General features: G+C 40.2%; 1 protein-coding gene across 1 annotated transcript in view; it reads left to right on the plus strand.

Moving 5' to 3' along the window:
- The window catches only part of PCNT (pericentrin), a 69433-nt gene extending 43457 nt beyond the window's left edge, over positions 1–25976 (plus strand). Inside the window, exons 34-54 of the mRNA XM_062506669.1 lie at positions 1654–1824; positions 2967–3119; positions 3530–3700; positions 3957–5069; positions 6900–7424; positions 8115–8211; positions 8643–8797; positions 11597–11794; positions 12032–12205; positions 12775–12970; positions 14016–14229; positions 14720–14870; positions 16623–17339; positions 17864–18144; positions 18410–18509; positions 20361–20525; positions 21276–21514; positions 22624–22712; positions 23408–23570; positions 24077–24204; positions 25567–25976. Of these exons, the coding sequence (XP_062362653.1) occupies positions 1654–1824; positions 2967–3119; positions 3530–3700; positions 3957–5069; positions 6900–7424; positions 8115–8211; positions 8643–8797; positions 11597–11794; positions 12032–12205; positions 12775–12970; positions 14016–14229; positions 14720–14870; positions 16623–17339; positions 17864–18144; positions 18410–18509; positions 20361–20525; positions 21276–21514; positions 22624–22712; positions 23408–23570; positions 24077–24204; positions 25567–25610 (5244 nt within the window). The 3' untranslated portion in view covers positions 25611–25976. The remainder of the gene's footprint in view (positions 1–1653; positions 1825–2966; positions 3120–3529; positions 3701–3956; positions 5070–6899; positions 7425–8114; positions 8212–8642; positions 8798–11596; positions 11795–12031; positions 12206–12774; positions 12971–14015; positions 14230–14719; positions 14871–16622; positions 17340–17863; positions 18145–18409; positions 18510–20360; positions 20526–21275; positions 21515–22623; positions 22713–23407; positions 23571–24076; positions 24205–25566) is intronic.
- Positions 25977–26076: the final 100 nt, after the last annotated feature.

Consider the following 26076-nt stretch of genomic DNA (forward strand, 5'->3'; position numbering starts at 1 on the left):
CCAACCTATGAAAAATGCATGTATTGCAGGTGGTGGAGAAATAAGAAATAGGTCTGGAAATAGAATATCTTGAGTACAGAACAGTTTGTGATGAATACTGAGTAAAGGCACAACTAACAGATTTATTTGCCCAGCTGATGTGCATGGAGCAGGTCTTTGTTCTGTCCTGCTCCAGTTCCTTTCAGTGGTTCAGGTTGCTGATATCTAACATTGAAACTCCTGGATCAGGTTGTGTTGGGAGGATCATTCATGCTTTTGCTTGAGATCTAAAAAGTGGGGTTAACTTAGGGAGCCTGCTCTCCTGTGGATTTTGAGATTCATGGAAGAAGATGGCACGTTTGACTACATGTCAAGGACAACCCAGCAAGTTTTACAGTGTAGGTGCATTATGTAAAGCCCTGATTTTTGCCTAGTTTGCCACTTGATTTTGCTGGGTTGCTGTAGCAACCTGGAGGATGCCAGGAGGAGCTGAACTCTTGTGCAGAGCTGTACTGACACTACACACTTGCACCTTTGCAAGGCAGGGACACTTGGAGCCAAGGCAGCCCACTTCTGCAGTAGTGTGGATTGCACATTGTTGCTGAAAGGTTTTGGTCAGTGATCAGTGTGGTTTGGGTAATGTTTTTTAGTTGATAGAAAACAAAACCAACAAGGCTCTCATGTTGCTTGAGGTTTGGTTTGGTTTGGTTTTATGTGTTCTTTCCTGAGGGTCTGCTGGTTGATATCAGAGGTTTCATGCAAGGGCAAGAAAAATTTCTGGCTTTCCCTTACCTTTTGATACTGTAATGCTTTGCAATTAATTTCTATTTCTTTTAATTGCTACTACTTTCAGTTTACAATCAGAAGATGCTAGCCACGTGCTCTGAATCTTAGATCTCTTGAACTAGAGAAAAGATGGTTAAATTTATATATTTTTTTACAAACAGTACAGTGAGTCTAGGTAACATATTGAAGATCTGTGCATTAAACTCTGGGCAGAGTAAGTGTTGAACAGCAGAGGCAATTACTGCCTTAGGTTTCTTGTCAAACTTTCCTTTACTGTATTAAGTACAGATATGTATGCTTATTGTTTGGGACAATTCCCAAATGAACCTTTCCTCCTTGGACTGACCCAGCTCCTGAGAAGGACTGTGAGAGGAGGAGGATCAAAAACTGATGTTTTAAAAATAGAGTAAGCTATGGTAGCTTGGCAGATCACAGGTTAGACAAATTTAGTGCTGCTTTATCACATTCTGACTGAACTTGATGTATTTGTGAGTAGGTTTTGATCTACCCAGAACTCTTAATTTCTTAAATTGTGTCCATCTATGAGATTTAGTTTGGCACATATATGGTATCATAATAAATTTGGAAATGTTAGAGGTTAGGTTCTTAAGCATATAAAATGCTGTGTAACTGAGAAAATATAGTTTAGCACTGAATGCTAAATTTTCCAAAGTTGTTAAACTTGGATTACAAAAAAAGGGGTAAAAACTTAAATGAGCTAAAAACCATTCAGTTGTTTTGAATTCCTATTTCTTCATAGGCCACTGGGATTATCTTGTACTGGGTGTGTCAGGGTCGATGAAGTCTTTCAGCAGGATTGTTCTGGTTAAGTAGATTTGTATATTGGCAGCAATTAATTCTAACACTAAAAAAATAATAATTTTTCAGGATAAAGAGGCATTACAACAGCAGCAGTACAATAACCTGATCCAGATTTCTGCCCTGCAGTCTAAGCTGGATGAAGCGAGGCACCGAGTGCCAGTGGATGGCAGTTCTGCCCCCATGCTGAAGGAGCAGCTGCAGGCAGAGCAGGAAGCACTTCAGGCCAAGGAGAGACAGGTGAGAGCTTTGGGACACTTCTACAGACTTTGAGTTGCCTTGGCCTCAGCTAACCTTCCTTTTTCTTGCTTTTGTTCTGTGTCCATCTCCCTTCCTGCTAGAAAGCATCTTGTGATGATTCACATGACTTTGAGACTGATCAGTGTTAGTGTAAACTGATTTTTCTTTCCTTCCAAAGTTGAAGTAGGTATATAAGTTTTTGTTTGAGAGGGAGTGAGAATCCTTGTAAGATCAGAAAGGGCAATTACCCATAATAGTGTCATTTAACCTGTTTTGAGAGAATGTTTGTGGTGAGTTTTTTGTGTCAAGCTAAGAGGAAGCACGGAGAAATTGCTCACAATATCTGGAACTCTTACTGGATTTACATGTATAAATGCATACGCAATATATATCTCTACATATATAAATATAATATAACCTATATGTTTAGAATATTATAATATCTGTGATATAGAAACATAGTCCACTTAAGGATGTGTAAAGAAGAAAAACAAGAATGATCCTTCAGTCAGTTGTACACCAGCCTTTCAAGAGCAGTACAAGATAATAAAAATTAATTTCTTAAAGCTGGAATTTCCATTTCTCTTATCAGGTCTGATTTCAACAATCATAATTCCCAAAGCCATTATACCTTGCTACCCATTTAAGCAAGACATAATAAAAACAATGGATGGCAACATCACACTGCAGAGAAAAGTGTGGTTATTGAATAATCTCTTTGTTTTCTGTGTTATTGGGATTGGCACTGCAAGGCTCATTTCTGGCTTCTGGGAGGACAAGGATGGTGTTTATATTGACTGCTTGTCATTGTTGCACATAAGATTCTAATGTCTCATATTGCTACATCAAATTACATCAGTCAAGCCTTGATCACTTACAATACACATTAATGGATCTTCTGTGAGCAGGTAGATTTTCTTTAAAAAGCAAACAGAAACCCACCTTTGCAGTACTTTGGTTTTGCAGATGAGGAGTTGGAACACAAGCGTCTCACTCTTTTTATGTCTCGGGTGTTTTATTAATGCAGGTTGATCAGTGTTTAAATCATTGAATTTCCTGGAGTTACTTGTCATTAAATAATACAATGAATTAAGAATTATCTTGGAGAACTTAATTGAAGCAACTATGTTTTATTTTTTTAGATTGCAAGCTTGCTAGAACAAGTAGAACAATATAAAGAGAATTTGAACAAGAAAGATGATGAGATACTGCAGCTGAACTTGCAGTTAGAGATACAAAAAAACTTGAGTACTTCCAACATCATCCAGCTTCAGGCAGAGAATGCACACTTGCAGGTAGGTTCCTCTAGCTTTAGTGTACTGCCTAAAATGTCAGAGACCTGCTTTCTTGAATGTTGAGGTTTTCATCTCATGATGTTGTAAACAGATATTTGGGTTGGTTCTCTTGCAATCAGAATGCTGGGTATCATAGAACCAAAGCCTCCCAGTATTCTAGATTCATGGTTGTAGCATTATCTTCTACAGTGATTTGATTTAAATCAAAAGCTGAGGTTATTTTCTGGCTTGGGACAGTCTCATGCAGTGGTGCAAACCCGAAGAAGACATAGTTGTTTTCCCAAGCTCTTAACTGTTATGGTAAAGAGGAGAAGGTTTAAATAAAGCCCCTAGATCTGCTCTGCCATTAAGTTGAGAGAGAAAGGAGATTTTTGAATTTTTGTAATGAGATTTTTGTTTTTTCTGGTCAGGAGGATCTAACAAAACTTCATGTGAAGCAAAGCCAGGACCTGGGTATTAGTGATTCCTCAGCTTTGTCATTCCCACAAGCACTGCTCGAAGAAAAGAATCAAGAAATTGATCACTTGAATGACCAGATGCAGAGACTTCAGCATGAGCTACAGAATGCTCTGGAGAATAAAGTAAGGGTGTTGACTATATCGTCATTGCTTGATTTTTGCAGGAAGCAAGGTGGGCAGATTCTTACTGTGAATCTGTTTGATAGTTCTCCTTGGAAAGTAGAGATTATTTTGAGAAGTCACCAGCTGAAATGTGTGGTTCTTCCTGCTGTTAAATGTGTGATTTCATGCCTGTGTGATTCAGAAGAGAAATATAAGCTCCATGTGCAATAATAATTGCCTACATACAGTAATATTCAGTCTTCATCCTTTTGCTTAGGTTGCAGAAGACCAAAAACCTGAAATGGAAGAACTCAGATCACTGGTTGAGCACCTTCGCCTTGACCAGGAGAGGCTGCGTAAGGACAAGGATGAAGAGGTGGAGCAACTCCATGGAGTAATTGAGAAGCTTCAGAAAGAGCTGGCACAATTTGGACCGGTATGTCACGAAGATAGTGACAGCCAAGTTTATTTCTATGAAGTTGTGTTGGAGAATTCAGTGGAAAACCTTCAGAATGAGTTGAAGAAGGGACTCGTAGCTTGTCAAGGTGACGCTGATCCAAACGGAAGAAACTCATCAGTACCCTCTAAAGTGAGAGAACTTCAGGAGGAACTGGAACTTGTCTCAGCTTCTAAAGAAGCTCTGCAGCAGCAACTGGAGAAAAAGGAATTGCAGCTCAAAACAGAAGTGGAAATGTTGGAGAAAAAATACCAACAGTTGCAAGAGTCATCAGAGCAGTCTCTTGCAGAGCTCACCTCCCTGAGAGCGCAGTACCAGACACTTCAGGAAGAATACAGCCTTTCCCAAACTCATTTGTCTCAGAGAGAGGCTGAGACAAACATGACTGCATCTAGAGTTCAGGAACTTGAAGATAAGTTGAGAGAAAGGGAAGCAACTATTCTAGAGAAAGAGATGCAAATTAAGACAATGGCAGATCAAAGAGAAGCTGACACAACTGAGCTGCAGTACCTAACAGAAAAGGCAGCAGAGCTCCAAACAGAGTTGGAAAAGAGAGGTGCAAGTCAGGCACAAGATATTTGCAGTCTTCAATTAGAAGTTTCTCAACTTGATTCCCAGGTGCAAGCACTGAATGAGAAAGAAGTAGCTTACCTGAGAGAAATCAAGGAACTGCAAGGGAGCACTGCAAAATTGAAAGGTGAAATCAAGGTCCACATGAAAGAGCTTGAAGCCTTACGACTGGAAAGAGCCAAAGTGCTTTCACAGTTGGAGTCTTGCAAGCTGGTGGAGCAAGTAGGTCATGAAGAGACTCAATTTCTCAAGACATTCTGCCAGAGTAAAAGAAAAGATGCAGCCCTTAAAAATGGAATGCAGGAATTAGAAGCAAATACTGATCAATCATTTGGGGTATTGGCTTCCCCTGCTGCTAAATTGGTACGTGATTTGATTTTTAATAATACTGTTTGTTGTGGAGATTTTTTTAGAATAATCTATTTCTAGATTAATAGATGAAGTACATTTTTTCCCATTTTACTCTAATTTGCCTGTGAGAGTAGTTAGTAGATGATATCCCTTCTTTCTTTCTATCTGTGAGCTCTTCCCAGCTTATTTTTTTGCCTTCCTGATCTGCTGAGGATGGACAGTGAAAGAGTGGGCATCTGCAAGCAAAACAATGGGGCCACCATGAGCTACCAAGAGTGTTTGCCATTCTTCATGGCTGTATTGGAGAGCTACTTGAAAACACTTCATCATGTGTCTCTTTCTGTTCAGAGATTCTTATTTACTATGACTCTTTCTTGTAATTATTCTGAATCTTTCCTAGAGCCATTTGCTGCAAGCAACCTAATCTTAAATTCTTATTAAATCACTTAATTTTAGAAAGCAGTAGGATTCAGGTGACACACCTTCTTTTCTTTCAGAGGGCTGTAGAAATCTGTCACCAAGTTACTGTTTTTAAAAGGTAGCTTACAGAGGTGATGAGTGCTAGTTAAGAGGGTTTATATGTAGAGTTTGAGTATACAGGAAAGTAAAAACATTCAGTGTCAGGCTTATGTGGATTTTCAGGGCCCTGCTTGGCATTATGCTATAATAATCATCCAAGGTAGATGACTTATTTAAATAAATTACAGGATAATCACTGTGTATGACATGTCAATTTTTAAAGCAGAAATTGAGAATGTAGCTGTGCAAAACATGTGGTCATTCCTGGTGTTTATATTTTTATTTGCCTGGAAGTTCAAGTTTGGAGCATTGCCATCAGTACCTGGATGACACTGTACATGCAGAATCTGCCCCAGAAATCTCCCAGGAAAAGGAAATAGGTGGGAAAAGTGTGAAATGACCTATGCAGACCATGGAATGTGTCTGTACAAGGCAACAGACTTCCAGTCCAGTGGCTACTGGACCATTTTGTGTATACAAGTAGGGATTGTCAGATCACTGTTTAAAAACCAGAAGCAGTTTAGGATCCAATTGGTAACATTTTGAAGGATATCAGGAAATGCTGGCCTGCTGTGTGCAGTTCAATTATTTAAAAATCACTTTTCAAGTAGAAACTCAGACTCTGAAAGGTTTGAATTGATGTTTATGTCAGTATATGTATTTCCATGTTTAAATGCTAGAAGTTTTTAAGTAGGCAGAGGATGGATAATTATCAGAATTGAAGAATGTGTTGAATCAAAGTAATAAACTCCCATGTTTTCAAGCATTCATTACAATAGACTTTTCTTTTCCTATGGATCCATCTCATTCTAGTATTAGACAAAGTATACTAGAGTGTTCTTAAAGGAGCAAAAAACCCCTCCTACAGTGATGTTTGGGTTCCAAAGTGGAAACCATGTGAAAATTAGGAAATGTGTTAAAATGGAAGCTGGAGGAGCAGCAAAATGAGTCAAGTGCTGGCAGCTAGCACTAGGGTTAAAACAGATTATTAAGAAGGGATGATTAATGCAGGAGGATTAAGGTGATGGTCTAAAATGGGAGGGATAAGTTATTCACTGCATCTGGCAAGCTAAGAGGCATGGAGAATGAAATGATATTTCCATGTTGACAGGTTTAAAATAAACTAAAATATCTTCTCAAATAGTGCATTATTTAGACTCAGTCACAGAATCAGAGGTTGAGTAATTTTATATTAAATTACTTAGATAAAGCGATTCAAGGAAAAACCAATCAATTCTAAAAGGTCTTTAAGTGCATGTTTCTCAGTTTGTACAATCATGCTTAAATTCCATTAAACAATTAATATGTGCTATTTCATTATAGGAAAAAGATGAAGTTGTGTTTGACTTGACAATTCACAATAAAAATCCAAAAACACAGATTAAGCAATCGCAAGAAAATATCTTGTGCCAGGAGCTGGACATGAGCCACAGCACTGAAGGGGATCAAGATTTGGAAAAGCATTGCCAGCAAATGTTGGAAATTCATCCAACTCCTGATTCACCAAAACACGATTTGAGCATAGACAAAAAGACTCCAAAAGATTTCCAGAATTTAATTGCAAGTATGTCTTCATGGGGCTCGCCTGAGATCATGAGAAAGCAAGATACAAGCATGGAACTTCAACCAGTGCTTCACCTGACACCCTTCTCAGAAGCTGAAAACACAGATTTTCAAATTGTGCACACGAGATCATCCCTGCAAGGAGATAATTCCATATCCCTGGGATATTCTAACGTGGATGAAAATGGCAGTGGGGATGCAGCACTGGGAATAGGCAGAAAATCTCCAGCTTTCTCTGAAAGTACCTATTCTGTTGATGACGACGAAGATATGGAGAAGTTTTTGGTAAGTGATATTTCATGCCTGATTTAATTCTTACTAAGACTGCTCAGCCCTGTCCCCCTGGGATCATTGAGGGGCCAAGGGCTCCAAGTAGTAGAAACCTACACACTGCTGGGAGTAGGTCCAGTGAAGCTCTGGACATACCATTATTAGTTCCTCTCTTGCTGTGATAATAACTGATACATTTGTGATAACACTTAATGTGTCAGTAAATGAGGTAAACCTGTAAAGCCTTTGCTGCCATAGTACTCAGTGTACTGTAACAGCTCCCCATTTCTTCAACAATCTGTTGTTGAGTGTTAAAAAAGCCTCTTTCAAAACTGGATAACAGAGGCTTTTCTTTTTAATGGCTGTATTTGTATACATATATATTGTCTGTATTCTGTAATTTCGCAGGAAGATCAAGTCTGTACTTAAGAAAATTTATCTTTGGCTGTATGCTTTTGTAGCCTTGCTTTGATGGATAATTAAATACAAATACCTGTATTTTAAGACTATTAAAAGAGGAAAAAATTGAGATGGAATGGCTTCCAGAGAGCACCAGTATTGCATTAATTATGGTATTTGCCATCTCTGACACTTGGATCAAGTAGGCATTTGCTAAAATCCACACTAGTAAAAAACTTGATGTAAATGCAGAAACCAACTGCTACAGTCAGACAACCAAAGTAACGTGAAAAATTTATTCTCAAGCAGATGAGAGAAGCTGATAATCTGACTTTAACCCCTTCTGATTTACAAGATGATGAAGGATCAAGAGCATCTGCAATGAGCGATGGATGTGGCAGCAGTAAGTTGAACTTTGTGGACTTCTTTTACCTTTTGTTAACTTCAATATTCAAACATGTTTCTCCTTTCTCCCACTTTCTTTTACTGTGGGTCTTTTATTGGAAAGCTATGCTAAGCTTAGGCAGGTGATGATTTGTTTAGAAACATATATATATATGTATGTATGTATGTTTGTTGTGCCTGCTCTGACCTTTTCATCTGCATACAGGACAGAGGCAGGGGGTTTGAGTCCTGACTTCTATGGTTTCAAAGGCAGCTTACTGATTTTTAAATTGTTTAAGTTAGTAAGGATCTCAACCAACCAACTCAATCTGACCCTGCATTCATACGAGCACAAGAAATCGTGGTTATTTTGCAAGTGGCTGTTCTGGTTTCAAGTTCTTTCCATATTTGTTAACACTCTGTGGGGATGGGGTTTGTCTCTTCCTTCAGATACCAGCTCAAATTTGGCAGCTAATCTAAAGCAGGAGCTACAAACATCAGATCACCTGGATGCCAATGTCATGGCTTATCTGCGATACCGGGCAATGATTCCAGATATTATGGAATCGATGAAAGAAAAGGAAATACTTTCACCACAGATGAAGGTAATGTATTATTAATATGAACATACCAGCAAATTAAAACTAGACAGCAAAAATTAAATGGTAATATAAACTAGCTGCTACATTTACAGTGAAAACTGTTCTGTAATGGTTTAAACTTCAAGTTGATTGTGGTTCTTGTCCTTGCATCTCTTGTAGCAGCATTACTGACATTAACTTGTACTTTCTAGAATTGAACTAGTTTTGCTAGGACAGCACTTGTGCTGTTTCGGAATGTGGGGGTACAAGGTCTGCTTATTCTCCTTTATGGGTTTGGTTTTGAGGCTTCACAGAAAGTTGTTTCAGAAGCAGCCATGGCTGGCTGACATCATGCTCCTCTGCCTGTTCTTGCTATCCTCATGTGATGGAGAGCTGTGGAAACACCATTGCAAGCTGTGCAGGGATAGGTCAGAGCCAGTTCAAGCAACATGAGGAATAGACAGAAGAGTGAGAAGTGAGTGCTTACTCTAGTCAGTAAGGAAACTCGAAGAAAGTATATGACTAGAATCTTTGGTTTGCTGAGCAAGCTCTCAGCCACTTCAGAAATTCCAGCTACAGAAAGGGAGAAACTGTCACCTATGAGAGAATACAGCAGGTTACAGTGAGTTCTCAAGTAGTAAGAAACTAGAAAGTGAATGCTGCCTCCTAATTTGCTTCCTTCTGCTTGCCTAGCACCATGGAGAAAGACTTGTGTAAAGGGGAAGGTAAGCCTGTATTCAAACTCACTCAAGCTAACTGGCACAGGTAACTCACAAGATGGAGACTGGGCATTTATCACGGCTCAAGCCAGAAGGAAGATCCTTCCCCCATCTTAATAGGAGACATGATGCTCTAGGGTTGGAGAAGAAAGAACACATGGAATAACTGATGGGATCCAGGAAAAGCCAAACATGCAAAGCTGATGAAACCATCTGCCAGCATGAGAACCAGTGCTACCAGAAAAGTACATCAAGTGTTAGTAATGGGAGATTCCTTACTGAGAGGTGCTGAAGCACCCTCTTGCCATCCAGGTACTTCCTCTAGAGAAGTTTGTTGCTTACCAGCAGCTTGTATTTGTGGTATCATTGAGGCTGCCAAGCTGAGTGAGCCCTACAGACCTGTGTAGGGTCTAACAGCACTGTAAGAGGACAGCTCAAAGGTTTGGGACCGTGGGTGATATTCTCTATCTTCCCAGTCAGAGGAAGGGGACCAGGACAGAGGTGAATTCCTGGCTGTGCAGCTGGTGCATTTGTATTATCATGGATTTACCTTTGAGAAGCCAGAAATGTTGGGAGCTCTTGGAATTCACCCAAGTGGGGCAAGAGTGTCTCCACCAATAAGCTGGCCAAACCTATAAGGAAAGCTTTAAATTAGATGAGAAAGGGACTGGAGGAATTAAGTCCCTCATATTATAAGAATCATATTCAATACCACCAGAGGAACCTGGACATAGCTAAGTCCATGGGACCCAATGACATGAATCCCAGGGTCCTGAGGAAATTTTGTAGTTTAAATTACCCAGCCACTCTCCATTTTTGGAAATTCACAGCAATCAGTTGAAGTCTCCAGTGACTAGAGAAAAGGGAAACATCGCACCCATTTTTAAAAAGCTTAATAAGAAGCACCCTGGAAAACTACTGATCTTTCAGCCTCACCTCACTGCCCAGTAAGATCATTAAATGGTTTGGACATAAGTACAAAACTTCTTGTGATGAGACACTGGCACAGAGAGGTGGTGGATCCCTAGAAGTCCACCCAGAATCCATTCAAAATGAGATTGGACAGGGCTTTGTGCAGTCTGAAATAATAGAAGGTGTTCCCCATGCCTGTCGCAGCAGAGTTGGACTAGATATGGTCTTGAAAAGTCCCTTCCTACTGAAAACCATCCTGTCATTCTGTGTCTAAAAAATTCTGTGTCAGAGACTTCGTGGAAGAGATGAAATTCATTTTACCTTAAGAAAGACTTTTTTTCCTTCTTTTGTGGGGCATCAGTCTAGAACTTGACTGGCTGTAAGATCTGAGTGCATATTCTAGTACTGAATGTTTAGCTTGAACACTTTACTGTGCTTTTGATAATGACTGAAGGTTTTCATTGATTATTGAAGTAATCACTGTTTTAATTCCAGTGATTACTGGGAAAAAAAGTAAAACAGAAAAGCAGAAAAGCAACTCAAGTTTGCTCAAAAGTAATTTAAAAATAAGTGCAAGGAAAGAACATCAAGAGTTAAATAAAAGTACTCTGTGTTGTTGTTACAAGTGCATAGCAATAAGAAACAGCTCCATGTGAAGGCTGGGATATTTCTGATGAGATGTGTGTAAGAAAAGGATTTAAATCTCCAGTGATTTTCCTTGAAAAGAGGCCAGGAAACATCTGTGCATGATGTAATAGTTTGTGAACAGGGAATTTATTTAAAATATATTATTAGGCCTGACAATGTCAGAGGAAACAATTTCCACTGTGCAAATGATTAAAACTGGTTATTTTGGGCGTTGATATTTGTGCATAATTTTCTAAATTAAGCCAAAGCTGTCTAAATGCATAATTCAGTTTTCTGGCATCACTGGGGTTTAGTAACATAGCTTCAGACTTGATAGAATTTAATTTATTCCCAGGAAAGTTAGCTAAATGGTTCAGAAACAAAGGTAAAGTACAACGCTTTGGCATAAATAATCATTTATGCTTAATTGCATCTTAGTGTGCTGATACAGACACCTCACTTTTGTTGTCCAGTGCTGTCCCATGCTACTCTTACACTGCCAGGATGCTGATGCCTGTTTCTTAACATGATCTTTTTGGGTTGTTTTTTTTTTTTTTCTTCTCAGACTGTGCTGAAGATGGTGTATGAGGAGAGCCATAAAATATTGGCTTTGTCAGAGCATCCCTTGGGTTTTAGGGAGCTGAAGAACATCCCTCAGACCCAAGTGGCAATGGAGAGCTGGCAGAAGGAGGGATTATCCCTGCTGGATGCTATCCACTCACTGAAGGATTATCTCAGCAAGGTGGCAGACAGAGGAGACAAGGTATGGCTATAAAATACCCTTTAAAGCAAGGAAACCAGGTTGTGTATATATATAAATGTATATTATATATATAATGTGCTATGAGGCTTGTTTATGTGTATATATCTATGTTTAAGGAGTAAAGGACAGTACTCTTTGAACACTTGTAAAAGTGCTTAACAAATATACTCTTACAGTATGAAAGAGGCTGGGTTAGAGGTTGAGAGAGATGGCATTTAAAAAAAAAATATTTTACAGGAGACATCAGGTGTTGCTGCTGACTGGAGAGGAGAACTTCTGCAAGCAGTACAGAGTGTATTTGAGAAGGAGAGAAATGTGATGCAAATTGACTTGAAGTCTCACTTCTCCAATCCTGCATCTGGTGATGCAAGTTCATTAGGGGAAAAGCTGGAGTATATAATGAAACAACAAGTATGAAAAGCTCTTAGTGTGCTGCACTTCTTTATTCTCCTTTATTTTGATATTTTTCAGTTTTATTGCTTCTGTTGTTAAATCTTGTGTGTTAATGCAGGTGGTGTGGGATCAGTAGCTTTTATAGTTTCTGTAGTGGTAGCATTTTTTTCTTGAACTTTGTACATGTTGTTACAAAGCCTATTGATTATTTTAGCTGGCATCAAGAAAGACTGATAGTGAATAGGAAATACTTGGCTGAATTCTTTCCCTCCTTCCAGTTGTCTAGAACTTCACAGACCTCTCTTGCAAAGGACATCTATTGAACCAACTCTGAATCTGGGGACTTTTTTGGCAGTAACATTTAGTTTCTAGGTTGTAGTAATTGATAGGTATAAACTCGACAAGGCAAGTGAAGTGGGGTTTTTCTTTTTTTCTTAATGCTAACGTTTTGCATTCATGTGAAGCGTGAACTCGGTAACTTGAGTGCTTCTGTACAAAACTTGTACTGCAGGAGTTTCCTTACTATTTATCCTTGCAGAAGATATGGAAATAGCCTTGTAGCTTGAACAGGCCTCGATTTGTTTCAGGAGGAGCAGAGGCAGGTGGTTGTGGAGCACCTCTTCTCCTCGGACCGCAATAGCCTGCTCTCAGAAATCCAGGATCTCCGAGCTCAGCTCCGCATGACGCATCTCCAGAACCAGGAGAAGCTGCAGCAGCTTCAGGAAACCCTCACCAAGGCTGAAGATCATGGCAACAAACAGGAACACCAGCTCCGGAGGAAAGGTAATTCTTTCTGTCTTTCTCACTTCCTTCTGTCTTCTACAGCAGTTCCCTTTTGCCTCTAAGGTGAAAGGCAAAAAAAAGTTGTCTTGCAAAGAAGCAGGTGCTGTACAATTCCTCTGTTTTACTGAATACGCTCAGGTTGCCTATGATGTTAGCAGTTCTTTCTTATGTTAGTAGTGAAGACAAATCTGTGAAAAGCAAATAGAAACTGTAAAATAACCCGAAGCAACAGAACTGAAATAGAGTACACATGGAGAAAACCCAGCATGGACAGTGAAAGCCCTGTTTGTTTACAGAGAATTGTTTATCTGCATGTTTGTTAGTACAGAATCACAGAATCATTTAGGCTGGATAAGACCTTGAACACTGTGGAGTCCCACCATAAACACTGCCAAGCCCACTACTAAACCATGTTCCTGACTGAATAAGCAAGACTTGGTTTTCACAGCAGGTTCCTTTTATGTAATGAATAAACAAGTGCAAGTGGCTTTGGTGAAAAATAAATCTCTCTTCAAAGCAAAATACTGCTTTTTACTTCTTTTTGTTTTTCCATCACTATCATTCAGGATTCAGCCATTTAATAGCATATGCACTACTCCAATAGAGGGCTTTCTGGAAATCCAGAAGTTTACTACAAATTTTATTTACATAGTACTGTATGCATAGGTACATTAATTATTTTTAAGTACTTACCAAACAGGAACCTCCAAATTTAGGGAGAGTTGTTTCTCTTAACTCACTGTCCTGAACAGAGCTGGCACAACAGGTTCTATATAGTGATTCCTGTCATAAAATGTTTATGTAAGTGGATAAGTTTGTTTAATAAGGTTTAAAATCCATTAGTGATATTACAGAATTTCACAATGATAGAATCACAGTGTTTGTGCATCTTTTTGCTGCTTCCTCTCGTGTTTGAAAAGAGATGAATTCTTCAGACAAGAACTCTTCAATACAGCTGGGTTTTTCTTCCTAATCTGAATTAGTGTGATATCATATTGTCAAGGTCTCTGTAATATAAATAACTATTAGTGTTTTCTTATCCTAGTTGAATTATTGGAATATAAGCTTCAGCAGGAAAAATCTATTGTAAGTGACTTGCACAGCACCCTCTCTGAGGAGCAGAAAAGAGCCTCTGAAACATGTGATCTCCTGAATCAAGAAAAAGCATCCCTGAAATCAGAGCTTTCTGGAAGTAAGCAAGAGAATGAAAGGTTGCAGAAATCCCTGGAAGAGCTTCAGAGGGAAATAAATAATTTACGGTGAGAAGTAGATGTATTCATTTGCCTGATTTATCAGCAGGTCTGAAAGAGCTTTATACTAATTGGATCCATAAAGGGCTTAGCACTTGGAAACACAAGGAGGAAAACTAAGGTCTCTCACTTTTAAGGGTTATATTTTCTTTACTAAATTCTGTCATCTTGGGTATGTTCCTTTCCCACTCCCTTCTTAGTGTATGCCAATATTTTGCTTTGGTCTTGCAGGACAACAGCTTTGCTCTGCCAGGATAAATAACCTATCTCTTAATTGTTACTAAATCAAGCAATTCTAGCTGGACTTAAAGGGAGGTAAATGTTTTCAGATGCTAACTTAGCTGTGACTTGAAAACGGACTCTCTTTAGAAAGAATAGAACCCACCTTAAAGAAACAAAACAATAGAAACTCAGAGAAACCAACCCGAAATGTCTTCCTTGTGATTCTGGTGAAGCATGTTCTGTTCTGAACATCAAAATGTCGTTTTGAACTTTGCAGTGTTGAATTGGAAAAAAAAGGAAAGGATTTGGAAGCTGCACTTGAAGACTTTGAGGCTGAGCAGCTGAAGCGATTTGAGCTGCGAGGTTGGTTTGAGGAACAGCAGCGTCAGCAGAGGAAAGCAGAGGATGAAAAGACAAAGGCCATGGAGGTAACGCCCAGCTCCCCTGGGGCATGACTTAAACTGGCAGGTTATTTGTGCAGTCTTCACCTGCACTGGTTCTTGTTTGGTGACTGTGAAATCCTGCAAACCTTTTCTGAATGTGCACAGCGCCTTTTATCCCCGCAGAGTTAAAGCTTTCAGTTACCTTCATTAATTGCACATGCAGAAATAAACCAAGGTCAAATGCTGTGTTGGTTTTTTTCCCCACATCATCTTAGTGTTTTCTTTTGCTTTTCCATTTCCCCCTTGCAGAGTAGGGACAGCCAGATTCTCCAACTGTGTAGCTGCACCCTTAATTCCAGAGCAGACTTACCGTGAGGGTGTGAGGCATATGATCTCTGAGTTTATGAAGCAAACCACCCAATGATAAATAAGTTTGGCATTGAGTAAGTGGAGCCTTTTCAATATAATATGTATTTTTGGAGGTTAACCAAAGCTGTCCTGTTCTCTTCTAAATTGAACAGAAAAAAGTGAACAGCTTTCTCTCCAAGATTGTAATAGCAATGACTCAGTGCTTGTAAAAAGCCTACAGTAAATGAAAAGGGAGGAAGATTTAACATAAACCATTTATTAAACCCCAAAACTGAACTCTCTCAAATAATTCCAAACAATCCTACTTAAATTCCCTGAGTGAGTCAGAATTGTGTTTCCTATTTCATTGTAGTCTGGCTTCTCCTGTCATCTTCCTGGTAGGTGTTTGGATTTGTGATTTTTGTTGGGATATTTGTTACTGCTGCATTACTGGTTAGGAATGCTGCTACCATCCTCCTCCTTTTCAGAAACTGCTAATGCAAGGAGGACAGAGTAGCCAAGGCAAGGGTAAAAGTGCTTTACCTGGGGGTAGCTGTTCAACAGATTAGTCTGGCATTCACAGATTTTTATTGAAGCCCCATTATGGAAAGCTTCTCCCTTTTAGCATCTGACCTGACTTTCTAGGAGATAACAAATGGTGCTAGCTAGGTAAGGGTAGACCTCCCTGCTTGGCCAGCAGTGCCAGCTCTGACTGTCTGCACTGTCCTGTGCTGCCCCTTCAGTTCCTGCCTTTCTTTCTGAAGAAAGGCAGGCTCCCAGCATGGACCTAGGGAAGGATTTTAAAGGGAAAGAGGGTAGATTTAGATAAGATGTAAGGAAGAAATTCTTTCCTGTGGGAGTGGTGAGGCCCTGGCACCCAGACTACCTAGAGCAGCTGTGGCTGCCCCATTCCTGCAAGTGTCCAAGGCCAGGCTGGACAGGGCTTGGAGCAGCCTGGGAGAGTGGAAGGTGTCCCTGCCCGTGGAAAAAAGTGGGAATGAGATGAGCTTTAATGTGCTTTCCAACCCATACCATTTTGTGATTGTTTTTATCAGTCTCCAAGTCCTGAAGCTTTACATCTACTCTTACTGCTTAGATTTTTCTTTTTAAAACAACAGGATTATTGCTGTTTCAGATATTGCTTATTAATGGGACTGAATGATGTAAAAAGTAGTGATTTCCTAATGAGGGTCAAAGAAGGAATAATGTACTGGCAGATACATTAACATGATAATTTCTGGGTTTGTTGCTTGGTGCCATATTGCTAAAGAGCATTTTTCTGACACTTGCCACTTAACTTTAAAGTTTTTAATACTTGAACTACTCTAGTTAAGTCTTGACCATCTTTTTGGATAAAATAGGAGGCTGAAAGCTCCTAAATACCAGCCAGTCCCACAAATGAACGTTTGTGCTAGAATCTTAATGTGTTGTCCCCCTCCTTGTGCCCAGGAGCTGCAGGCTGCCCTGGATGTGCAGTCAGTGCAGAATTGCCAGCTGGCAGTGTCCTTGGAGCACGAGAGAACAGTCGCAGACAACCTCCGCAAGGAGCTGCAGATCGAGCACTCGCGCTGCGAAGCCTTGCTGTCCCAGGAGCAGAGCAAACTGCGGGAGCTCCAGAAGAACTTGGATGCTGAGAAAAATCGTTCCTTGGAGCTCCTGGATTCCTTGAATCACGAGCGTGTGTTGACAGAGCAGCTGACGATGAGAGTGAAGGAAGGTGCTTCCTGTCAGCACAGGGAGTCGCTGCTGGAACAAGCCTTTGTCAGAGAGCTCCAGGCCCAGCTGGAAGAGGAGAGGGCCCGAACTATGGAGCTTGCTGCTGTTATTGAGAAAATGCACCAAGAGGCCATCGTGTCCAAAAGGCAGCTGGAGGCTGAGGTACAGATGTGCTGCGAGGAAACCCAGAAGGAGAGGGAGGTCAGTGACAAACTGCGAGCCACCCTGGAGTCTCTTCAGGCACAAAAGCAAGAGGTGATCCGTTCCTTGGAGGCCCAGAGGGAGAAAGAGGTCAAGCTGAAAGTTGACTGGGAACAACTGCAGTCACTCTTCAAGCTGCTTAAAGAGCAAGATAAGAACAGGAAAGAGGAGAGGGAGAGAGAGCAGAAACGGCAGCAACAGACAGAGCTACAGCAACAGAAGGACTGGCAGAGAGACCAGGAGAGACTGGTGAGAGTGTTCTGCCCTACCCTGAAATAGCCACACACTGGGATTTAACCTTCTGGATGGTGTTCTTCAATTGGAATGTTTCCTTCTGTTAAATGAGCTCTTGTCCTGCTTTTCTGAAACGTAGCTGTTTGTGTCTGGGTTTATTGTGGATGGAAGTTGATCTTTAAATGTTTGCCTGTGCTGGGAATTGTTGGTTGCTCACAGGTGGGGATGACTAGGGCTTAAATGCAGGATGGAACCAAACTAGGTTCTATACCATTGTCCTTATTTCGAGCTAGGATCCCAGTCATGGCTTGAGACAGTATTGGTTTCACCCTGGGTTTCTCCTTGGATGCAGACAATGCCCACTCCAGTGTCATTAAATGGCTTCTGGTGGCCCTGGAAAGTAGTGCTCTAGGCCTTCCCCCAGAAGTGGTCTGGCAGTTAAGGAACACCCAGATGATGGATATGCTAATTAGGTGTGGTGACACATAAGTGCATATATATAAGATGCAATTAACTACTACTTACTCTATTCAAAACAGCAAAACTTGGAACAGCAACACCAAAGGGATGAACAAAGAATTAAAGAACTGCAGGAAATACTGGCAGTATTAAAAGAAAGAGAAAGAAATCCTCCAGCTCCAAACTGTCAGGAGGAACTCTTGTGTACCTCAAGCAAAGATGGAAGTGCCACACAGCCTGTGACAAAAGAAACTGAAAAGCCCCACTTGCAACAGCAGCAACAACATCTGGAGAAGATAAGGCAGCAGCTGCTCTTTGTGGCTGTGCACCTGAATGAGTTCATATATAAAACTCTAGATAAGTGAGTTCCTAAAATGGCACTTTGCTTTCCATCCTGCTTCTTAAGTTGTGTGGGTCATGACTGAGAGCCCTTAGCTCTTTTAATTCTTAAAAATTAACAGAACGTGCTCACTTCTCTTTATGTACTTGCAGTAATTTGTGTGGCAAATATTGCATAAGTAAAGCCTCAGAACTTTAAAGGTCACATAGTGGGAAGAAGCAATTAAATGTGTGTTAACATTCTTACAAATCACCCTGATCCTGAAAAGGTATTTCTGTCTTAACAGAACAGTTAATGATTGGTCTGCATCAAATGAAGAAGCTGTAGCCTCTTTACTGCAGACTTTAAGGGAACTAAAATCAGATTTGTCTCGTCCTACATCTCAGGTAAGGAAAACATTAACGTATATTAATGTCCAACTGTGTTTTGTTGCATTGCAGAGTCTGCTTCTGAGAGCATTTTTTTCCTAGATATGTAATGTGTCCCAGGATCACAAGCTTTGGGATGTGTTGCTGGAGCTTCTCTATGCATCCAGAGACACCAAAATGCCAAGTACTTTTCAAAAAGCACCATAGTGGTTTGTAATCTCAGGCAGGCTGTTCTGACCCAAGTTTGTAGTATTGCAAATATCTTAAACCCAAGGATTACCAAAGACCAAGCTCAAGTCTATTCATACAAAATACATAAAAGCATAACTTTTAGATTCCATCTGATTCCCTGGATAACTGCAGTTAGTTATATATCTAACTGCAGTTAGATAACTCTTGCAATAGACAGAGATCTATGACTGACTGATGGGTGAAAAGGTTTTTGTATCTTCTGTTCACAAGTCTGATGTGTGACAAGCTGCCTTGGCATGTTGCAAGCTTACAAAATGCAGTTAGTATTTTCCTTCTGTCACCTGTGCAGCCACACAAGTGGTTGTGAAATGGATCATCTCCAGCCTTGAGGAGGAGGATGCAACCTCTTCTCCACGGGATTATTGTGATTAAGCCTTCCTCTCACACACCTTTGGAGCTGTCAGCTGTAGACAAAACTGTGGTTGGAGCGGAATTCCCTCCTCTGGGGACTGTCCACAGAAAAATAAATGAGCTCAAGTTTACTGACTTAAATTTTGTTTAACAAAAAAAGCGTTCAGTTGAGAACTTTAAAGACACATGCCTTTCTAGAGTTTAGGAGCAAGAACTCTACCTCAATAGCTTTTCTTCTGTGGGCACAAACAATCCCTCCTCTCTGCTCTCTTTTCAGGCTTTGATTTTTCTAATTTCTCCTTCCTTTAAGTTACTGAACCAAATGCTCAGGAAACCAAAGGAATTTTCTGCTGTTCCCCCCTTGAATTGCAATAAACTGGAGAGTATCAGACAGGGAGCCTGGCAAAATGTCAGCATGGAAAATCTGTGTCTGGTCAATCAGCTGCCAAATGGTGCAGTGGAAGTCAAGGATGTAGATGAGTCATGTAGAACTCCTTCAGATACTACAGATTGTACTGAAATGAGTTCCTAGGAGAAACTGAGGTCAGTTGTTTGTACTGGCTTCCCTAATGTATAGATTTTATTTCAAGGGATAAAACATCGACTACCTTAAAAAAGCAACTTCTACTGCATCATGCACTGATGTAAGTGATGACCAGTAAATTTGTAGTTGATACAAAGAGGGTTACAAAGGCAGAACTTCTGTGAAGAATTGGAGCTGGAGTCCTGGGTGTCATTCCTATAAGGACGACTTAGCACAAAACTCAGTTTCACAGAACCACAGCATGGTTTGGGCTGGAAGGGACCTTAAATCCCATCTTGTTCCACTCCCTGCCATGAGTTGGGACACTTTCCACTATCCCAGGTTGCTCCAAGTCCTGTCCAACCTGACCTTGGACACTTCCAGGGATGTGCCAGCCACAGCTTTTCTGGATAGCAAGACTGTCAGAATTGAACATGTGATTTTTTTCAGAATTTTTCACAACTTGTTTTTGTTGTATGCATAACTTGTTTTTGCATGTACACAGGCACCTTCACTATTTCTGTGCTGCCTGTGGATGTAGATGAAAGTCAGAAGGGCTTTTTATGCATTTCAGTTTCCCATTGTGCTATTTAGTACCTGATTGCCATTGCTGGTTTTCAGGGTCATTGTTATTATGTTTTAATTTGTCATAAAGTTGGGTTATTACTCGGTTTGAGATGTTTGATTGTGAAAGTAATGTGCAAAACCCATTGTGGCTCACTTCCTTTAGGTTTTTGTTTTAGATGAGATCTACAGGTGATGTTGACCCTGTGCAAGAGCTGGAAAGAGAGGCTTGGCAACGAGAGAGGAACACACTGCAGAACATGGTGAAACAGGCAGAATCCCAGCTAGCTAAAGCCAATGCTGAAATTGAAAACAAACCAGTGACAGAAACTTCCAATCCTAAGGTAAAGTTGTGGGGAGACCCAACAAAGGAGCTCTCTGGAGCTTGGAGAGCCAGCAGAGTTACAGCCAGGGGGTATCATTTGAATCTGGTCTGCTGGGGTAAAAAGGATCTGTCAGATTATGGCATTCATCTTTCACTTACTGCTGTAATCTTCAGTTGCTGTTTTAAAAGGTTGATTTTTCTAGATGAACAGTTTGATAGATTATTTTAAATTAGAAAGTTTCCCTGTATGTACCTCATCAGAGACATTCCTTTGGAATTTTCTCAGTTTTAGACAGGAACTTGCATCAAAGGTAATCTGCATCTTTGGAATTTCTTTCCACTCTTAAATGAGAGGGAGACTTGGATTTCTTGTCTTAAGCATGAAAATAGAAAACACTGATTATTTTTAATCCTTCCTGACTAATCTTAAATACTTTTTATTTTTCTGGCAATTTGATTGTAATTAAATCTGATAGGCATCTCTCCCACCATGCTTTCTGGCTAATATTCTTTTTTATTAGATGTATTTTCTTTAATAAAGAGTTAAACTGTTCTGGAGTTTTGAGTATGACAATTTTGCTTGAAAACATTCAGGAGATCTAAAGAGTTCTGACACTCCAAATCTGAGTGGGTTTTAGCAGTGTACAGAATTGTTTTGGCTGTCCTTGTGTCCTCAGTCTGGACATCTGACCTGAAGACACCTTGTTTGTGGCTGGGTTTTTGCAACAGTAACTGTGAAAAAATTGAAATTTTTTTTTTCTTTCTGCAGTTGCAGAGATTATATCGAAAGTACATTCGAGCAGAGAGCTTTAGAAAGGCTCTGGTTTATCAGAAGAAATACCTCCTGCTGCTGCTTGGTGGGTTTCAGGACTGTGAGCAAGCAACTCTCTCTCTCATCGCCCGCATGGGAATCTATCCTTCTCCTGCAGACCTGCAGCTCTCTGGATCACATTCCCGGCCTTTCACCAAGTTCAGGTGTGCAGTCAGAGCCATCATTGCCATCTCAAGGTAAACCCAAAACACTTCCTGTCTCTTATATGTGGTATTTTCTTGGAAACTTAAAAAATGTCTAGTTCCTGTGGCTTATCCTGTGTTAATATTAAGCAGACGCCATCTCCAGAGCTGGTTCAAGCATGGCTTGTTAGCTGAGTTTGAGCTGTACTAAAGATTTGAAACAAGCATCTTTAAGATGAAAGAGGGTAGATTTAGATGGGATATTGGGAATAAATGTTTCCCTGTGAGGGTGGGGAGGCCCTGGCACAGGTTGCCCAGAGAAGCCGTGGTTGCCCCATCCCTGGAAGTGTCCAAGGCCAGGCTGGACGGGGCTTGGAGCAGCCTGGGATAGTGGAAGGTGTCCCTGCTCTTGGCAGGAGGATGGAACAAGGTGGGCTTCTTTAGGATCCCTTCCAGCCCAAACCATTCCATAATTCTGTAAAAAAGCTACTTGAGTGGTACCCAATATAGTGCAATGTATTTGCACAGCATTACAAACTGGATCCCTTTGGGGCTGACCCTTATCTCCTTGGTCTCACTGGGTATTCTGCCTTGTATCAGAATGTGATCTGTCAGGAATGGTTTTCTCTGGAATCCAGTAGCATGTTTCATTGAGTGTGATGTCACTATCAAATGGGTTTTGCTAGGTGTACATGGAACAACATGCCATGTCCCAGTGGCTTCAAGCCCATTTAATAAAAAACAGCTTTTTTAAATGTAATGGGTGGTAATTTCTGAGCAATTTTGTTGTCCAGTTAAAGTGATAACTAGCAAGTTTCTATCAGGAGATGACACAGAGTCTTTGACATGAACAGCATAATAGCAAAGGCTGCAGGACCTCCAAATTTGTGCAGTAACCTCTAAACTCCTCCTCTCAGGTAGGAAGAGCTCTCTGGAGAATAGGAGCAGAGCCAAAACATCCAAGTCTTTTCAGCAGTTCAAAGATCATTGCAGGGTAAAATGGGATAAGCCAGCATTCCAAAGACTGAATTTGAAGAATTCTCCTGTCATTCCCACAACAATTATTACTTATGTTGTTTAAAAGATTCTATACCAACTAATAACAAAATTTCATGTATTTCTACTTATTTTTAAGTCTTATACAAATTTGTTTTCTTACCAAGGTTAAAATTTTTGGTGAAGAAGTGGAACAGAGTTGGCAGGAAGAGCACACAGGGTGAAAGCATCTCTCACAGTATAGGAGGTAACACAGGTACATGTTTGGACATGTACATTGGTTTTTTTCTAATTTCTCTTCAGTGATATGCTTCATTTCAAAACAAAAGTGAAGTGGGAAAATCTGTTTATTTTGCCATTCTCCATCTATAGAGTAGATGGATAGATGGTCTGATGCAGGTCAATATGGGCTTGACTTAGTTGAGGAACACTTGAGTCTTCCTTTGAGTTACTGGTGTAAGAATTCCTTTGTAAGAATTCCAACAAACATATTAATGCAGCACCCAATACTGGGGAGCTGTTTCCCTTAATGTAAAATTCCATTACTAGTGCCTTTTCAATGCTAAACAAAATTCAGATTAAATAGTGTCTTTTTCATTACCTGGTACTATGTAATTTTCACTGTTTCTAAGTTACTGGAAATACTTTAAAAGAAACCACCACCTTTGTACATAAACCCACTGTGGTATGATTCCTAAGAAATTTGAATCCTCAGATGCTGAACTTTTTACCTCAATACAAAATAGCATCACAATTCTGTTAAATATGGTTAAAAAAAACCCCACACAAACCAAAAAAAGGAGTTAGCTGTAGAAAGTGTATTTACCTGCATTTGAAACCCAACTTAAGCATGCTCTGTTGTCATTTTCTTGGGTCTGTTTGATGTGTTTATGATAGCCTGCTCTCCGTGGTTTCTAGTGCATATTTTTTAATAATTCATGTTTACCACAGCCTCTGGTGCTAGAACAGAAGTCCTGAAAGAGCAGCAGCCCCCAGCTGTTCCTGTCAGCTCTCCCCCTACCCAGGACAAGGACACAGGGCTGTGCCACAGAACCAGCTGTGCTGCAAGATTCATCAGCATCTCCCCACAGTCCTCTTCCCGTTCACACAACAGGTCAGTGCAAAGATGGGAGATGCTTCAAATTATTGTGTTGTATTGTATTTTTTTAACTTTGCTGAATGGTTTGGGGGGGACAGACTGCTTGTCACAGACAGCTAGGTAGTCTTCTGGTTTGCATGGAATTTAGCAAAACATTTTGGAGAGTTTGAGACCTCCAGCACTTCGAAAAGACTTAATTCTACCCCACCCTATTCCTCTGTCGTGGCATGTGTCTGTTTCTGACAGCCTTGCTAAGAAAAGTCACCTGTGTGATATGGAGCAGGATATTAATAACAGCAGCCCTGACTGGTGCTCAGTTTGACTGCACTAGTGGTGGCTCAGGTCTGATGTAGATCCAAGGCAGGCTAAATGATGCCTGCTGCTGCTCTTGTTTCCAGGAACAGCTGTACAGATGGAAGGGGGGATTCTTTGCCCAGAATTCCTGACTATATGAATGTAATTTCTGGATATATTTGAGAGTATAGCATGAGAAGTAGAAAATGGTTTGTTTTCTTTTGAAGATTGCATCCGTCCCCAGGTTCAGCTCCAGGAAAGTCCCTTGTGCCACCTCAGGATCCTGACCAGTCACTCACAGAATATATCCATCGCTTGGAGGTGATTCAGCAAAGGCTGCAAGGGCTGCAGCCAGGTAAGAGCCACTTCCTTACCCCTCCCAGCTCCTGCAAGTCTGGACTGCTTTTCACAAGGTTTTTTGTACCCGTTGCCAATAAAGAGCATCATTTTAAGGAATAATTATCATTATTTGGGGGGTAACAACAGTCAGTGTCTGAAAGGAAGCCTTTCTGAATCTAAGACTACTCCAAGAGTGGCATTTCTGGAAGTTCATAGTGAAAGAGATAAGATTGGATAATTTCATGTGATTTCTGCCCCCCTCCTGTTCCCAAATCTAAACAAGCAAGTGTTGCAATTTAAATGAAGGTGTGTATAGAGTTAAATTTGCTTTAAATTCAAAGATAGCTGTTGCAATAGCTGAGCAGGGCTTTCTCTGCAGCACAAACTGTAATGCTTCCCTTATTTATCACTTCCTTATGTTCATAACAGATTTTAAAAAATAAATTTGGAGGCTGGTAAATACAGCCATCTAGTTCTAAGATTTATTAAAAGAGCACACGAAGTATTGTAGTGGCACTTAGCTTTGCTATTTAAAAGAGTTCCACCTAATTTCTAGACCAAATTTACTTAGTTTAATTAGTCTAATTACCTCCTCTTCTTACATGTTGGTTATAGCACAGAAACTCCTTGTCCTAAGGAGGAACTTGGAAATTGTCATCCTGAAATCCTGAAGAGTTTGGGAACTTTGACATTGTTCTCAGCAGGACTTGACCTAGAAACTTTTATTACCATGACTTTGTGGGTGTTTTTGTTTTGGGTTTTTTCCCCAAATACTGCAGCTGCATGGCTGATACAGATAGACAAACAGATTCTAGACTTGAAACCTGTCAGCCTTTATGGAAGTAACACATTTTGCTTGATTCCTAGTGTGGAGTAAGTACTCCACAGCTGGGACACCGTGAAAACAACACTTCTATGAAAAGTGCATATTGTTTCTGTCATTTCTTTCCATGTTACCAGGACAATAATGTCCAGGCATTACAGAATGATGCTGCAATCTTTAGAACAGTGCTGTCAGCCCAGTGATTTCCCAGTTCCTAATGAATTTTAGGACATCTAATCAGTGGCAAGACCTTTTCTAGCAAGGTCTAGGAAATAACCACAGGAGTGGCACAATTGAGCTGCCACTGGGGGTAAAGCAGGCCTGTGATGGAGCACTGGTCCCAGGATATGAAGGTTTGCTTTGGCAGATGTTTAGGCTTTCAAATCCTGTTTGGGATTGCTCCTAGGTGCCTCATGAAAATGGGAATTGCTTTCAGTGTTGCTCATATGAAGTGTTTTGAGGAAATAACATGCTGCTAATTGTGCACTGTTGCTTCATAATACAAGCAGTTTTCTAATACTGATCTGTTGTTTGTTTGTTTTTTTTTTAATTTAGGGCAAGTGTTAGGTTCACCTCATCAGAAAAACCTTAAAAAGTGATGGGAACACTTATGGAATCTGTCCTGCAAGTTCCTGCTTCTTCTGAGTTGGTCCTCACTCGACAGAGGCACTTGCCATCTCCCATGCAACTGAATAAAGGGCAGTGCTTTTACAGCAGATTTTTATATGACTCTTTTTATTATATTTTAGTACTTTAAGAGGGACTTACTTTTCACTAAGAGCAATATTTTACATTCTCATGTGAAATTAAGTCAACAGCTGAAGTGTGCCTGCATTGCTGTATTGTAAGCTGCAAAAAGTCTGTGGTGTTTATTTTTCTATAGTGTATAGATGGATTCCTTGTAAAAAAAAGTTATTAAAAAGGGCATTTTATTAGTGAATTCTTACATTGTGTAGTTGTTTATTTCTTCCATACTTATTTATTTCTTCTGCTGTTCCTAAAATTATTTGGGTTTTAATATTTCTGTAGGATCATTCCAATTGAAGGAATAGCTCAAATACTCTC

The sequence above is a fragment of the Cinclus cinclus genome, chromosome 21 (assembly GCF_963662255.1).
Source record: "Cinclus cinclus chromosome 21, bCinCin1.1, whole genome shotgun sequence".
Lineage (NCBI taxonomy): Eukaryota > Metazoa > Chordata > Aves > Passeriformes > Cinclidae > Cinclus > Cinclus cinclus.